The sequence below is a fragment of the Camponotus floridanus genome, unplaced genomic scaffold, assembly GCF_003227725.1.
Source record: "Camponotus floridanus strain SB8 unplaced genomic scaffold, Cflo_v7.5 scaffold3, whole genome shotgun sequence".
NCBI classification, from domain to species: domain Eukaryota; kingdom Metazoa; phylum Arthropoda; class Insecta; order Hymenoptera; family Formicidae; genus Camponotus; species Camponotus floridanus.
In genome coordinates this window covers 2,665,720-2,682,781 of record NW_020229436.1, presented here as the reverse complement: position 1 = coordinate 2,682,781, position 17,062 = coordinate 2,665,720, and the positions used below count along the sequence as shown (strand labels likewise).

Sequence of the window (17,062 nt, the reverse complement as noted above, 5' to 3'; positions counted from 1 at the left end):
TTATTATCAACAATTCATTTCAACTTTAGATAAATATTAATTTAGATATTACTTGTGTTCTGTTTCAAAATGCAGAAAAGAAATAAAGGAATTTGCAAATATATATTTGTCGCAATAATATGCGATGATTAATATATGAAGATAATATTATTAAAATCAATCACATATTTGAATTACACATATGCTTATATTTTCTTCACTGAAGAGAATAAGTATTATAAATATTGCAAACATAACAAATTACCTCCAAGTGTAGTATGTTTATTTTCCAATTTAAGAAAAGATAAGAAAAAGAAAAGTTAATAGAAGACAAAAGTTAAATTTCTTTCTTTTTTAATATTACCATAATTTTAAACATCTTTGAATATTATGTTTATTACACCTATATTCTCTACACTATTGTACAAAACGGATTTGTACAGATTCCTTTTAAAATAATTTTTCTTAATTTTGTTTTTATCTTTGATAACCATTCTCTATCTTATCTTCTGTTTACCAGCGCGATGTATTTTTTATTTCAATTTGCTCTTAAAAATAAAAGAGCAATTGAATATGATTGATTCATAATCTAGAATATTATCAAGAAATGTAAGAGAATTAAAATACTAATAATTTCATAAAATGTATTATTAATAATAAACATATATGTTAAAATTTACCGTCATAAATGAAGGCAGAGACAAATTGAATTTATCAATTGCTGCAATTTTGCATTCTAAATTGTTAGCCATTATCAGTAATAGGAATGTACGTTTCATTGATGATCCAAATTGATACCAGGCTTCATCAAATGCTTTATCCGTCACTTTGATACTCTTTACATTAGGTTAAAAATTTTTTTAATAAATAAATATATAACAAATACTGCATTCTAATATTAGTATACATAATATTTAATTAATTTTATTATGCTTGATTAATTTTATTATTAAAATATTCTTATACAAGACAAAATAATTTTAATATGTAAATAAATCTCTTACCGCATCTGATAATGTTTGCACGGAAGAACATAACAAAAAGAACTGCATTATTGAACCCATTGTAAACGATAAGACCGAAATTCCCTCCATGAATGTCATATATGGTACCTAAAAATTAATAAGTACACTTTGTTAGAAAATTAAATAAAGAATACAGAAACAATCTTTTTTCACATTTCTCATTTTCTCAATAAAAAATTTCCTATTTATGCAAAATTAAATAAATTATTTAAACTTATTGCATTGCTCTTTTTATTTCAGAATTAAATTTTAAATGGAATACTTGTACTGTTACTTTAAAATAATACATAATAAAAAATAAAATTTGCAGTCGCAATTTAATATGAAACAATATTAGAAAATATAAAAATTGTGTTTTTTTATTTATTAAAGTAAATATTAATTTTTCAAATAGAATCTAATACAAAGCATAATTATTTAATATAGATATAAAATTATTACTAAATATTTAGAGCACTTTTCTTTAGAGCATTTCTTTAGAGCATTCTTTAGAGCAATATTTAGAGCATTTTTATTCTTTATTCTCTTCGAGTTTTAATGTTTGCTATCGATACTCACTGAACTCATTAGAATACCTATAAAGCAAAACCGAAAGACGCTGTTGATATATAATAGACTGAAGTTTACAGACAGAAGTTTTCTTAATAAAAATGATATGCTGAAACATAACGTGGAATGCATATATAAAATATACAAAATATTTAATATAATATTAAATTAATATATATATATAAAATGTAAATCATAAAGTAATAAATTATTCTCTATATTAGACATTAGAAATATGACAAAATATACACAAGATCACATAAAATTTAAGTAATGTTGCGATTTATCATTTTACGCATATTTTAAAAGCATATATATCCCATTCCGATTTTATAAATAAAATATCTTAAAAATGTTTTTTTCTATTATACTTACTGTAAAACAGTATTTTGATGCCGACATAACGCTCTTAGCTCTTTTTTTGCCCATCGATCTGTCATAGAATGATGTCCTGTTCGAGATTCGTTGCGATTTTTTGAATCTTGAAATAATAATGATAATTTTATCGCTATATATCGATATTGTGCAGTTAACATCAACACCAGGTGTATCATGTATATGTCCACGCTGTATTTCTTCAAAAAGCTATACACACTGGCAATTGTCATAAAGACAATTGAAAAAATCAGGACACCGATTGAGAACGGTTCGGGACTAAAAGCGGCTGGTAAGTTATAATCTACATAAAAAAAAGTAGTCTTTTCGAAAGCCAATAAAATCGGTTGTGACGTCCATATAGTAATAGATATTATACCAGCTGCTCCATAAATTACGAATGGCATTATTATTGGTTTCAGAGTAGTCTTCACAATATCCTCCATAATGTCATCCGTAGTTTGCAAGAGGTCGTCCATTTTCTGGATCAGTGATAGCATTAATTTTTTGTTTACGTAAATACGCGTGAGCAAAAAACACGACTCGATGATGACGACAACGGCAACAGTACCGTCTTTCAAGGCTTTTTCTTTTGGTGTCACAATTATTCCAGTGAGTAACGCGATCGTGTAAATCAGCTGAATTAACCAGACGACGGCGCTATGTATGCGCCACAGTAATGGAAATCGCAAACTATCGGCTGCTACAAGAAACAGATTCCCCGAAAGCATGTTCGCTCGATTGTTTAAAATATTCACATTTTGAAAATTTATTCTTCTCATGCTGTACTATTCGATGAATTGGAACTGCCTTAGTAAATCTAATGTATAAAAATCAAGATTTTTGTACTTGCATTAATCACTGTCTCCACGTACGCTTCTTCTTGGGCGAGTGACAATAAATGATATCTCTATCGGTATTTCAAAATTACATCTACATACAGTAAGAAAATTATCATTCTTCTTGAACTTTTGTTTCTGCCCGGCTATTATTAATATATTATAGTCATACGACGAACAATGACATTTCTCTTGTATTGTTCCATCGCTCGATTTGTAATCTCACTGTGTGGATATTTTAGAATTTAAATATTCTCCAAGGAATAGATAATAATTTTAAGTGATTCTGTGTCTTATTACAAGGAAACGTAGTAGTTTATAATTAAATGTCGCGATGTACTAAGTGATAATTCATTGAATGTGCTGTACATCTTTCACTCCATTTACTAAGAATATAGATGTGATGATTAAATTCCTTATACTACTACCTTATATTGTAAAGTAGTAATTATCTTATGGCATTCTGTCGAATATTGCAGAATTGCTAGAATTCAGAGAAGTCGCAGAACAATTTGACATGTTTGACTGACGCGTGCATTGTTAATTAAAAAATAATTTAATTTGCAAAGATTGGGCAAAAATTTATCACGGACAAACTTTCACAAAATGTTTTGTGACAAACTTAATTATGGAGCAATTAATGAATTCTATCTATTAAGCACTGATTAATCATTATAGTAAGTTTTTTTTCTTTGATAAATGATCTAAAAATAATAGTTAAATAGCAAATTGCGAAATTAGCAACGCTTACTGCTTACTTTTTGAACCACTATAATTTCGATAAAACACTTATATTTTTGACTTATGCTTTCGATGAATTATATTAGAATGACTTATGGTTTCGATGAATTATATTAGAAGATTGAGTTTTGTTGGTAGAATTATTTTTATGAAATACAGCAATTTTATCGTAACAATAATGTGTTATTGTCAATAATGAAGTTATTATATATACATTCAGGATGATCTTCTTCATAAATGTGTACTCACTAGCGATACATTTCATAAGATTTTTCATTGTCAGTACAAAGATTTTTAAATAAAATGATTGTTGTAAATAGACTGTGATTCTAAAACCTGCTAATTTGGATCAGCCATGTAATAATATGTACATACTATAATAATATTCTTAATGAATGATCGCTGATTATTGGATAGGATATAGATTTTTATATAGATTTCTTTACAATTACTATTATTTATATTTAATATTTTTATTATTGTTTGCATCATTTGTTTAATGCATTCCGTAAAATTCTTTATCATAATTTGAAAGTTTCATAGACAGCTATCAAATTTAACCAAATTGTTATTCTTCTTCATGATTGATTTTAATAGAAAAACATTACCATATGTACAGAATATTATATTTTTTTCATATATTTTACTCTTGATAGTATAAAAATATATTTAATCATATATACTAATATTTTTCTTATTCGAGAGAATAATAATAGTACAAATATTATGACATAAAAACATGACGATATAATCTTTTATTTCCAATTTATAAAATAATAAAGAAAATATTAATAAAAAACAAAGATTAAATTACTTAATATTATATTATTATATTTAAAACAATTTTACAACAATTTTAAAACATTTTTGTTATATTTATATTTCTTGAATTATCATGCAAAACATATATATCTATCTTTACAGATTTCTTTTGAAATATTTTTGCTTAACTGTTTTTTTGTCTTTGATTTGTTCTCTCTATTCTATTCTCTCTAATACATTTCTATGTGCACAATGCTTTTTTTTGTTTTATTTTGCTTTTAAAAACAAAAGAGCGATTGAATATGATTGATTCATAATCTAAAATATTATCATAAAAAATGTGATATAAGAAATTTCAAATGTTATATAAAGTATATTAGAATTTACCGTCATAAATGAGGGCAGAGACAGATTGAACTTATCAATTGCCGCGATTTTACATTCCAAATTATTAGCCAATATTAGTAATATAAATGTACGTTGTATCGATGATTTAAGTTGATACCAGCCTTCATCAAATGCTTTATCCGTCACTTCGGTACTCTGTTACAAATATATTTAATACAAAAAGTGATATGTAAAAAAAGAGAAAGTTATTAGTATATATTATTTTTTATTTAATTTTGTTATATTTTATAATCATTTTCATAAATAAACAAAGTTATGCCCGCTTGCACACGAATATCTCTTTTTTGTTTATTGATAATTAATTATTCATATTTTCGCACTTTAACTTTTTTAATAAACAAAAATATAACAAAAAAAATTTGTAGCAATATTGTAAAATATAGATAAAATTTAACAAATTGCTCCTTGATATTAATATTATTGCTTGTATGAAGGAAAAATAATTGTAATAATATAAATCTTACCGCGTCTGATAATGTCTGGACAGAAGAACATAACAGAAAGAATTGCATTATTGAACCAGCTGCGAATAAAACAATCGAGATTCCCTCCATGAATGTTAAAGATGGTATCTAAAAATTTATAAATACATTTTGTTAAAAAATTGGAAATAAAAGGGAATTATACAATTCTCTTAAAACATTTCTTGAATATATAAATTTAAATAAATTGTTTATATTTTTTTATTTCAGAATTGAATTACAAATGCAATTATTTTATTTATCACACTTTTATCTGAAAATAATACATAATAAGGTAAAAAATAAATTCTTTGATTTTAATTTAATTAAAAAAGAAATCATAAGAAAGAAGATTTTATATATATATATATATATATATATATATATATATATATATAGTTCTTTTTTTATATATTCATGCAACACAAATGTTAATTTCTTAAAGGAAATAAAAAAAAAACAGCAAATACAAAACATGATTTGTTAATAGATAAAAATTATTATTAAATACAACATAATTTTTTAAATAATTAATTTCTATTTTTTATTTTTTTTCTGAATTCTATCAATGTTCGTTACCTACTTTGGTCATTAAGATACCTAAAAAGCAGAAGCGGAAAACACTATTAAGATACAATAGACTGAAGTTCATCGACAGAAGTTTCCTTAACATAATTGATATGCTGTAACAGAATGTAAAATATATACATAGAATGTATCAAATATTATATTACATAATAAATAAAAACAAAACATAAATGACAAAACAATGAATTTATTGAATTTTATCAAATATTAAAATTTATAAAAAATTATAGGATTATTATAAAAATTGAAATATGGAAAATAAAATTTTAATATTATAATTTTTATAATTTTTTGTAGTATTTTATTAAAAGCATTGTTATTTAATTATAACTCTATAAATAAAGCATTCTCTCAAAATTATTTTTTTATTACTTAATAATTGTATTCTATTTTTTTAAATAATTATATTAAAAACACATACAACAAAACATTGTTTTGATGCTGACATAACGCTCTCAGTTCCTTTTCCGCCCATTGATCTGTCATAGGATGACACTTTTTTTGAGAGTTTTTATTGTCGTCTTGTGGTTTCTGAAATAATAATGTCAGTTTTATCGCGGTGTATCGATATTGTGCAGTTAACATCAACACCAGATGCATCATGTATACGTCCAAACTGTATTTCCTTAAGAATAAATAGAGAGTGCCCGTTGTCATAATGACAGTCGACAAAATTAGAATGTGTACTGAAAACGGTTCGGGACTGAAAAATGCTGGCGAATTGTAATCCTCGAAATAAAATGTATCTCTCTTTTCAAAAATCAATATAATCGGATGTAGAGTCCATATAATGACAGATATCACACTGGCCACCCCATAAATTATAAATGGCAAAATAATTGGTTTCAATGCTGCTTTCACGAGGTCCACCATGATCATATCCGCATTTCGCAGGATTTCGTTCATTTTCCGGACCACTTGTATTGTTAACTTTTGCTGCGTGTAAATACTCGCAAGTAAGAAAGATGTTTCCATTATGACAACGATGGAGATAATACCATCTATGAAAGTCTTTTCTTTTGGAACTACGGTCATTCCGATGATTAATGAGATCGCATTAATCACTTCTATTGACCAGACGAAGGCTCTATATATACGGCAAAATATTGAAAACGAATTATCATCTGTCATCGGTAATAAATTTCCCGAGATGATATTTGCTCCATTATTTAAAAAATTCACGTTTTGAAAATTTACTCCTGACATGTTTTCTGTTCGTGCTGAATCGAAACTAACTTGGCAAATATAGCATACGAGAATTATGATTTCGATTATTATTTCTGTCTCATTTTTTGTATGTATATCTCTTCCTTAATTATTCTTTTTTTTTTCTTTGTAAGTAGAAATTGATTTTTTCCTTCTATAACATTCAGAAGTTTAAAAGAATTTGCCATTCTTCTGTTTGGTAATTATTAATATATAATGCGCTGTCATGCGTTGTCCTGCAATGAACGACATTTTTTTTTAGTCTTTAATCATTGTGTGAGATACTACGAAACTTAAATATTCTCATAAAATAGATAAAGCAAGATATCTTCGAACAGTTAATGTTTAGGATTTTATGTTTTATTATAAGGGAGCAAAGAATTTATACTGATCGATAATTCACTTACTATGGCACTTTATTTTTTATTCTGTTTATTGAAAATATAGACGAGATCATGAAATTTCTTGCGCTACTTCCCTACATTGGAGATAGCAATTATCTTATGGCTTTCCATCGAACATTGTAAAAGCCGAAATTTAAGGCTATAGAACAAATTTGTCATTCGTGATTTGTCAAAACTATCTGAAATATATCTATCATGAACTTAATATGCAATGAGTAAATATTGTTATAGTTATAGTTTATTGATATAATTTTTTTTTTAATATTATGGAGCAACGTTAACTATGAATTGATTAACAAATACATTTTAATTAATTACAGATCGATTATACACTCTCGGTAAGCTTTTTTTTAATGAACGATTTTAATAAGTAAATATTTTAATAAAAATTTTGATTTTTTAATATTCTTATTTAAAAATCTAAAGTTATTTTCTTATAAAAAATTACTTTTAATTTCTTCACAATTTAATATTAGAAAGAAAAAAATTTTTGCATATCGAGTATAAAAATTTAATTTTTACATTGAATTAATTTAAAATTGCTTTGGAAGAGATATCAAATAAAAAATTAATAATTTTTGCAACTTTGTTTTTTAATCTTATATTAAGTAAAAAGTCTACGACTTTTAAAAAAAATTAATATATTAATATTAATATTAATTATTAATATTGATATTAATATATATTATAAATTAATGTTATTTGATGTAATACAATTTACTTTTCTACAAATAAGAGAATGTTTTTATTATAAAAATTTTGTTTTATTTATCACTTTTGTTTTTTGTCATCATTTCAATTGATTAATCAATCGAATAATTATTTATTATTATTAACATCTTAATGCTTTCTTACGATTAGATACGTTAGAAACATACGTATTATTTATATTAAATAGTAATATATATCATTATTACAAAATTGAATATGTTTATATAAAAACGTTTCCTTGCACGCAAATTAATACATAATTAACATGGAAATTCGAGTCCATTACGTCGAAAAAGACTATGAAAATTTTATAAATTTTTTACTATTGCAAACATTTGATCAATATTATTATATTACTTCGGAAAAGATTATTTTCATTATTCATAAAGTTTGTATCTTTTTAAATATACATATTATAATAATAATATTTTCAGAGCTTCTAACACATCATTTTAGAAATAATGCAGTTATACAACATTCATTATAATAAATACACATCTTTTCTTTCTTCTAAAACAATGTATATAACAAATAATATCACGCAGTTGTTATATCGCACATTACATATATTGTAACATAAAGTTCAGCTTTACTATTCCAGATTAAAAATTCTTATATAAAAGGCTGACTAGAAAAATATTGACAACTAAAATTATATTCGAGGTATATAAGGACGACGTGCTATTATATCCTTCTAGACGATGATGCACCTTTCTATTGCCGAGCTCTTGTGTGGGTCTGTAATTGTACTTTAGAGTGCCGTTGTTGCTCTGCACATGTTTGAACATATTCATCTGCATGTGCACACGATTACATATTAGACATTAAAATAATTATTATTTCAATAGAAAATATTTTAAATAAAAGAAAAATAATTTCATACAAGTTCTTAAAAAATTGCATGTCTATTAAATTAATTTTTTTGGACAATTTTATGCTCAAATCACCTGTGCCTCCGATATCGGAAGTTTTTCGGTCATAACAAACCACGTTACAGATTCCTGACATCCCGGCGTGGTCAAAGATCCTTCATACCTATAATATGTCGTATGATCTTTCGGTAGAAGCAATAAAGGTATCAATTTGTTTCTCATCGATGCCGTGTTCTTTCCCACCCAATTCGACACTAATTTCACCGTCTCTAAAATTGGCATCAAATCCTGATTGTCGGAATTGTTGATCTATAATAGAATATCGCAATTAATATCTATAATATATATATTTAAAAAAATTATAAATATGAGAAATATACAAAAATGTAATCAATATTATTACCACTTCGAATAAAACTGCTACAACGACGATCCCATCCTCGTGTTGCATGGCTTCACTAAAATTTGCGTACTGGTTATTATAATGCACCAAATGCAATTCCAATGGATCACGTACACCGTCCACAGTATGCTCAGCGCTCCAATGAAAATGCATTTGCTCCAGAACGTATACCGATGGCAAACTTCCACCGCTTAGATGGATTGGTATACCGTCCAATTTAATTTGTACTATAAAAAGATTTTTTTATAAATAATAATAAATTAAATTTTTTTTTTCATTACGTTTATTATAATAAGAATTGACTTAATTTGTGAAAGAATGATTAAAATATTAATGCTTTTTTATTATTTTAAATTCGATTTATCTCAAGTAAAAATTATTTTATATCTGTAATATTTAATATTTTATTTATTTAAACACAATGCAAATAAAATCATAAATTACACAACATTTCTAAAAGTAATGTTAAATATTCATAATACAGAAATTTAAAAATAAAACAAATACAAATGATAAAAAAAATAATAAATATACAGTGATACTAATAGCTAGAAAAAATAGTTGAAAAATACATGTTTAACAAAACAAAGATACTGAAATGTACAATAATATATTGTAATTTACTTACTAGTATGTCCATTATTAATCAATTTGCCAGAAAACGCGAAATCATATCGATCGAATTTGAGAGCACCGAGATCAATTCTTATGGCATCCTCCGTCACAATATTGATCGGTGACTGTCTTCTTCCTGTCGCGCACAATTCCGACCAAGTCTTTGGTCCTGCGAAATTATTTACAAAAATTCATAATAAAATTTAGAACTATTATATAATATTATCATAAAGATATTTAATACGGTATTATTATTATGATCTAAAAGAGAATTATAATTTACACATATACACAGTTCTTATGTCATTTTCTAAAAACAGTTTCTTAACATTTTTGCAATCCTTGATAATATGTATATTAAAATAAATTGTACATAAATATTAAATTAAATATAAAATTAAAAGCACTTTTAATTGTAAGAAAATATAATTTATTTTTATATAAAAACCATGGATTAATTATTTGGAGAAATTAAAAAAAGTTCTTTTATTTTATTTTTAGTCATAATAAATTCTTTTTATCTCTTAAATCTGAAACGGATTTTAATCAATATTTTCCGATTATTTACAAGAGAAGATACATCATTAAATGTTTCATTTTTAAACACACACTTTAACGATAGTTGACGCAGCGTTACAGTTGAACGTGTGAACGTGCTATTTTAGTCATAATACATAATGTCATACTTTATGAAGTTTTCATTAATACCTAAATATTATAATTACATTGTAATAAACAGTACAGTTTGATACGAGAAGTAATAATGACTTTAATGAAACACTTTTTAATAGAGAAAAGATATAAAAAAAAGAATTAAAATAATAATTTATGTTTTTTCGTATATAGAGTTTTATTAATATCTTAGTTATAAAATTATAATAATATCTAAATAAATATAAGATAAACATATTAAACAGCAGTTAAAAGATTTTTGAGATTGTTTTATAGATTACGTTAATATGTGAAATAAAAAAAACGATTTTACATTTACTTCAAATATATTATCTAAATGATAACATTTGTTTAGAGTTGTCTAAACATTTACAAAGTAGATAATCTGTAGTTTTACTGTAAGTCTAAAATTACTTTAGATCTTCGCATTAACTTGCGCAATAATTAGCACACTCATGAGTATTGTCAGTGTTCACTTGCAATAAATAAAATATAAGCACAATTATAGCTAAATAAGCATTCTCGATATAATAATAAATTTATTATAGTAAATATTCATATATGTATATTGATAATTTATATTAAATATTATATATATGCTACGGAAATTTAAAATGTTGTAAAATTTTTAACATAATAGAGACATAATATTAAACTATAAATATGTAAGATTTTTAAAAAAAATTTATATAGATCTGAATTTTCTATTTAGATCATAGATGCTTATGTGAATTCCCTTTGTTTCATTAAAGGAAATTTAATACTGACTTTGTTCTTTAAATATCTTTAACTGACATTCAAGGTTGCCGTTATTAAATCGCTAATGGCTTGCATGTAAGTTTCACATAAGCTAAGTGAGAACAGTGCAATTATCGTATTTATTCGTTTTTCGTAAATAAAATTTTTCGAGAATGGAGATTTAAAATGATTATCGGTTTTTTTATACGATCGATAAAGACTATTGAAAAATAAGCATCGACTGATAATAATTGAGATTTATGTGTGTGCATGTATTTTTACAAGATATATCGCAGTAAAAGACTAATTTATTATACATTGTTAATATTTCTGATAAAGCGTTGTAACTCGAATGACTCAATATTGACAATATGATTTACTTCAATTTAAAATTATTATTTTATTTCAATTTAAAGCTAATGCTTTCTCTTTTCGATAAGATTAACTTTTGAAAAATATTATATTTTATCTCAATCTTATACATTATTTATTGAAAAATTCTTTGATGTCGATCATAAATTATAAATGCGTGGAAATGTGCAAAATGCAATGTAAACATTTTATTATAATTATTATAATTAATTACCATATTTGCCCCAATATCCCCACTCAGATGCTGTCACTGCTTGTAAACCTGAAACAAAGTATACAAAGTATACGATATTTATTTTTTTTCATTCAGGAATATTTCTCCTCCAGTAATTATAGTTAATCTAGGAAAAAACTTTTGTAGAATAATGCAATTACACGTTCATTCTACTGTTTCATAACAAACAATGAAATAAAGACATCAATTAACCTTGCTCATAAATCATCTCAACACACATATAGATAATAATTCTTACTTTAAATTGCTAATTTTAAACAATATTCCGGAAAATAACAATTTTTCACATTTTAGAAGAACTCCTTTTGAGTAATATTTTAGCTAATATTTCTTTCAATTATTTTCTAGCTGATTCTGATTTTAAAAATAAAAGCCTGTTATTATAAAAATATATGTATAATTACATGTTTATATATATAATAGTACTTATAAATATTATTTAATAAATAAAAAAAAATTTCATACATATTAATGACAGTCTTCAAGTATTAATATCAAAAACAATCATTATTGTTAAATCGTAATTATTAAAACTAATTCTATACATATATATATAAAATAACTATACGCAGCGTATATAATGAAATAATACACTTCCGCAATTGATGTATTTTGTCGAGATTATTTTGATTAACTTCAATCCGATTGCTCAATTATGGTATTAGATGCAAATGCGAATTAAATTTCCGAATGAAATTTTGTGGAGAACGTGTGTGATGTAATAATCACGAGCTAAAGCCGGCGCTGACTTCGTCCTCGTGGTATCAATTTGTCGAGTTTGCACGAACTGCCAATAAAATAATTGTTTCCATGCTACCGCCACGCGAACAGCTCACCATATCGCGAGCATGTTCGTTCCATTGGACTCGATAAGTAATTGAACACGCGCGACAGGAAACAGAATTGACCCCATTGACCGCTCGGGCCACGTCAAATTCGCACTTGTTCCTAATCGTATTCTATCGTCGTGGCCAACGAAAAAAAAGACGAGCAAATCCAAGCAAAAGCGATCGTTCCACGAAAGCCGGCGGTCAATTGGATCACAATCGGTGGGTAAACGCCGGCGCTTTCTAGATCAGCGCGCCGGCCGCAACAACGGCCGAATCATTCAAACGACCTGCAGATTTTAATGAGCATAATGCATACTTCCGCTGCGGGGATAGTGCGCAAGATCGACCGATCGGTATACGAGTTTCGTACATAGTTTTAGGGATGCTCGAGATAATTCAGTACCATAGACATACCTATGTCGCCCGATATATATTTCTCTGACTCGAGATACTTCATTTGTGGAAAAATGACAATTTTGTATGTTGTATATTTAACTTGGTAATATTACATAGATTGTTATATAGATTGATATTTTTATCGAACATTATAGTAAAACTCGAAAATATATATTTATTCTCGGTTATCTATTATTAAATATTTATTTTGGCGATATTATCAAATCTAAAAATAAAATGTTTAACTTTTATAATTCATTTTTAATAACGATTATAATTGTTAAAAACCTTTAGAGCTTATTCCTTTGGAGATTATATATGTTGTGTGTATTTTCCTATACATAAATTATTTAGATAATAAAATATTTTAGAAATTAATTTAGAGAAATTTATAAATATTATCGTATTTAATATTTGAACAATTTTAAACATTGAACACTGGAAAAAAATAAGTATTTTGTATAGTTTAACAAGTGTATAGAGAACAAGTATACAAAACAGAAGCGGGTTCGTTTAAATAGATAAACGCTTACTTGCGACATAGTTAAGAGAAATATGAAAGATGTATATTATCTCAAATCTATTTTACTTAAAACAACATGATAATAAGAATATAAAAGAATATTTAAGATAACTAATCGTAAGACAGTTACATCAGTAAATTGAATGAGCTGATAAAAAAAGGAAAAAAACACAGTACTAAGATATTATATTATAGATGTCTGACAATGAACAGTACGTAAAATTTTGTAAGAACTTATCGCAACACGAAAGATGAATTGAATGTCTTAAATGCATTAATATTTCATAGATATAATTAAACAATAATTAATACATTAATTGCGAAAAAAATACTGAGAGATCTTCTATATAAATGAATTAATTTTTTCATTCATACTGATATATTTTCTGAATAAATTGGCAAGCAAAATGACAAAAGAGTAATCACGATGGGAATAAATTATCGAGGAAACGCAGCGATAGAGTCCTTACCTAAAAAGACGATTAGACAAAAGAGATTCATCGCGGAGAGCCACCTAAAACGATCGCGATGAATGACACACGAGCGCGATGACGACAAGTGTACGACTGATGAACGCGACGTAAATCTAACTAGATAACCCCGAGATTACATGAGGAGCTATCGCATGAAATTTAGCATGTACAGCGGTATGTGGCAGGGCATTGCTGCTATATCATATAACGCGGACCAACTGATCATCTGATCAACGTATCCCATTAGGCAAATGGCATTCTTAAATACATTAGAATTGAAATGTTTTACCTGATAATCGAATGCATTCATTTATCTATATTGATCAATCGTGAATAGAATAAATGATGACGAAATAATTCATTTAATTTATTCATTTAATCTATATTTTGATTAATTAAATTATTTAAAAAAAAGGATTGAAACATTGGAAGAGATGAAAAAATAAAACAACAAATACTTCAATTATTCAATTATTACAAATTTTGTTCCCTTTAGCAAAATCATTTCTGTAATCTTTTTTATAAAAAAAATTTTTCTATAAAATATGATGTTTACTTTTTTATTTTAAATACAAAAAGTATAATAAAATGCTAAAAAGGAAGATCTTAGATATTTATTACTTTGCTTGTAAAGAAATAAGTAAAATATTATATTATTGTTGCAACGATACACCATCGTCATCGTGAGCAAACTGCAGCGATCATCCGAGTAAAATTAAATTCGCGAACAAAACATGGTCCAGATATTAAATTTAGACTCGCGGTTCATGCTTTCGTCAGCATTCAAGCGATCAATAAATGAGTATCAACATAGCTATCATCAACGTTACATTTTTTCATTGAAAATCATCATAATTATAGTCACTCGTATACAAGTGTTTTTATAAATCAGATTTATACAAGAGATTAGAGTTTATATGATTATAATGAAGCCAGATTGCGACATACTTTCGTTATTCCGAAAATATTTAAAAAAAGTGTGTTTCTTCCAGTAAATAAATTTGTGTTACTATCAAAATGTGATTAAATATTTTTAAGTTTAAAATAAATTTTGTAACAGAAGAACAATATGAACAAGAAATACTTCATTGGCTGACATATATGTTGCAAGTAGATTTTCTTGAACAATTTTTCAAAAATTTAATTCAAAGGAGCAGAATAAAAATGAATTGATTTATCAAACTGAATTTTCAACTCTCTTTATAATACATAGATAAAAAGAAGAAATATTGAATAAATAGTGAATTTAATAAATGCACAATTATTTTTAATATTAAGATGCTTCTTTGCTTTCAACATTTAATTACTTTTCTTTATTTTTTTACTTTTAATGCTTTATTATTTTTAAACACATACACAAAACACTATTTCTTTTAAATAAATCGCTTCATATATGTATTATGTATTAATTTTATATATAGATTATTAACTTCTCTCTCTTTCTCGCAAAAATAACTTAATTTTTCCATTTATTCTTTCTTTCTCCTTTTTCTTTTAAATTCTTCAAAATCCAGTAATAAAAGAACAAAAAAAAAACGCGAAATACTATTGAAAAATCACAAAATGTTTTACCTGTGCAAAGTAACGTTAATACAATCAGTAGCAAGTGATCTAAATCCATTTTTACACGTAATGTATTCGTTATTTTACGAGAAGCAGCTTGGACGACGATCGTCATCCGACTGATCTACCTGGCAAATTATTCGTCAAGAAGCTGACGTAGCCAACCCCCGTGCAGGCTTATATTGAACTCTCGCGAAACTGCATTCTCGATCAGTCAATATGAGAACTGAATGTCTCGGATCGATTGATCAATTGCCCATGCGCTCGAACAGGTGCCAAAATATGTAGCGTATCTCCATAAAATATAATTTGTTTATCTTTAGATCTGTATAAATGTATGTAATTTTAACAACGCGTAGTTACTATGGCGTAAACGTTAAATATAATAAAATTGCATAATCTGATTATGTACTTATTAAAGCTTAAATAAACATTTCAATATGCGAAATAATATTAAATTTATAATAATATTAAATATGCATACTTCCGTGCATAGCTTTGTAGAGAGTAAATAATTTAACAAAGGTAATCTTCTCCTCTTTCACGATGATGCGGTTTATTATATCACACGATCCTCTCTCTATCTCCCCCTCATGTTCCTATATACTTGCGATGCTATTTGGAATGCTGATGACGGTGACACATCACGTTAAAGCTGCTTTCATACTTGATATTGTTTCACAAACATTCTTTTCATTGAATTTTATATGATTGAAATAATAAAAACAAATAACGATAAGGAACTTTTTTATAAATCATTTATTTCATGGTTTAAAATATCATGTGTCTAATAACGCATATCTGTAATAATTCTTCATGATATATTTTCGTTTAGGATAAAAAATTTTAACCGTTTTCGTATGTATTGTTGCTAAATATTATTTGGCAGTAGTCACTGTTATATATAACTATTTCGAGTTCACTCACACGCATTTCGATAAAATTAGTAGAGATTGTTCGTGGAGGTGTGGATAAAAATAGTAAACTGTATCAGTTTGCATGTAATCGCTTAATAATAAAACAATTTTTTTCTTTAAATACATTGTCATCAAAGAAAGAAGTACCTTAGAAGATATTAAAATAAATTATATTATTCAAATTAATAAATTAAATATATTAATAAACATTTATATGATTTAAAAATAATTTAATATTTTATATATGGCATTTCTTACTAAATTTTAAAAAAAAAGAGAGAGAAAAGGAAACGAATCAAAAATTTCTAAAAAAGTAAAAATTAATAGTGTGTTTTTGCCTTTAAGTTTTAAGAGAACGAACTTTCATTACCTATATATTATTTATTAAATCGTAAGAAGAGTTTA

The 17,062-nt window shown here is 25.8% G+C and overlaps 3 protein-coding genes across 5 annotated transcripts; all 3 read right to left on the bottom strand.

The window, feature by feature from the left end:
• Positions 1-359: 359 nt before the first annotated feature.
• Positions 360-3,022, bottom strand: LOC109610409 (odorant receptor 67c-like). Its single transcript, XM_025410148.1, has 5 exons — positions 1,929-3,022; positions 1,563-1,662; positions 984-1,091; positions 660-815; positions 360-568 (listed from the first exon to the last, which is right to left on the bottom strand). Exons 1-5 carry the CDS (start codon positions 2,708-2,710, stop codon positions 518-520), a joined length of 1,197 nt encoding a protein of 398 aa, XP_025265933.1. The 5' UTR covers positions 2,711-3,022; the 3' UTR covers positions 360-517.
• Positions 3,023-4,443: 1,421 nt separating this feature from the next.
• LOC105252130 lies at positions 4,444-6,941 on the bottom strand. Of its 2 annotated transcripts, XM_025410145.1 has the most exons (5): positions 6,149-6,941; positions 5,723-5,822; positions 5,143-5,250; positions 4,658-4,813; positions 4,444-4,588 (listed from the first exon to the last, which is right to left on the bottom strand). In XM_025410145.1, exons 1-5 carry the CDS (start codon positions 6,931-6,933, stop codon positions 4,538-4,540), a joined length of 1,200 nt encoding a protein of 399 aa, XP_025265930.1. In that variant the 5' UTR covers positions 6,934-6,941; the 3' UTR covers positions 4,444-4,537. The 2 variants fall into 2 exon arrangements, with proteins under 2 accessions (XP_025265930.1, XP_025265931.1); XM_025410146.1 differs by lacking the exon at positions 4,444-4,588 and having other exon boundaries at positions 4,725-4,813; positions 5,740-5,822.
• Positions 6,942-8,557: 1,616 nt separating this feature from the next.
• LOC105252097 (carbonic anhydrase) lies at positions 8,558-15,906 on the bottom strand. Of its 2 annotated transcripts, none has more exons than XM_011259312.3 (6): positions 15,750-15,906; positions 11,935-11,982; positions 9,952-10,107; positions 9,324-9,550; positions 8,996-9,229; positions 8,558-8,842 (listed from the first exon to the last, which is right to left on the bottom strand). In XM_011259312.3, exons 1-6 carry the CDS (start codon positions 15,853-15,855, stop codon positions 8,651-8,653), a joined length of 963 nt encoding a protein of 320 aa, XP_011257614.1. In that variant the 5' UTR covers positions 15,856-15,906; the 3' UTR covers positions 8,558-8,650. The 2 variants fall into 2 exon arrangements, with proteins under 2 accessions (XP_011257614.1, XP_011257615.1); XM_011259313.3 differs by lacking the exon at positions 15,750-15,906 and adding an exon at positions 14,175-14,290.
• Between the last annotated feature and the right edge of the window lie 1,156 nt (positions 15,907-17,062).

Bases quoted from the DNA above. Each gene is read 5' to 3' on its own strand.
- LOC109610409 (XM_025410148.1), bottom strand. From the start codon at position 2,710: ATGAGAAGAATAAATTTTCAAAATGTGAATATTTTAAACAATCGAGCG. The intron at 1,663-1,928 runs GTAAGTATAATA...GTTATGTTTCAG, and splicing joins CATCAAAATACTGTTTTACA to CATATCATTTTTATTAAGAA. The intron at 569-659 runs GTAAATTTTAAC...ATAATATTCTAG, and splicing joins CTCTGCCTTCATTTATGACG to ATTATGAATCAATCATATTC.
- LOC105252130 (XM_025410145.1), bottom strand. From the start codon at position 6,933: ATGTCAGGAGTAAATTTTCAAAACGTGAATTTTTTAAATAATGGAGCA. The intron at 5,251-5,722 runs GTAGGTAACGAA...ATAAATTTTTAG, and splicing joins TAGGTATCTTAATGACCAAA to ATACCATCTTTAACATTCAT. The intron at 4,814-5,142 runs GTAAGATTTATA...TATTTGTAACAG, and splicing joins TCCAGACATTATCAGACGCG to AGTACCGAAGTGACGGATAA.
- LOC105252097 (XM_011259312.3), bottom strand. From the start codon at position 15,855: ATGACGATCGTCGTCCAAGCTGCTTCTCGTAAAATAACGAATACATTA. The intron at 10,108-11,934 runs GTAATTAATTAT...ATAATTTCGCAG, and splicing joins GGGATATTGGGGCAAATATG to GACCAAAGACTTGGTCGGAA. The intron at 9,230-9,323 runs GTAATAATATTG...ATTCTATTATAG, and splicing joins TAGCAGTTTTATTCGAAGTG to ATCAACAATTCCGACAATCA.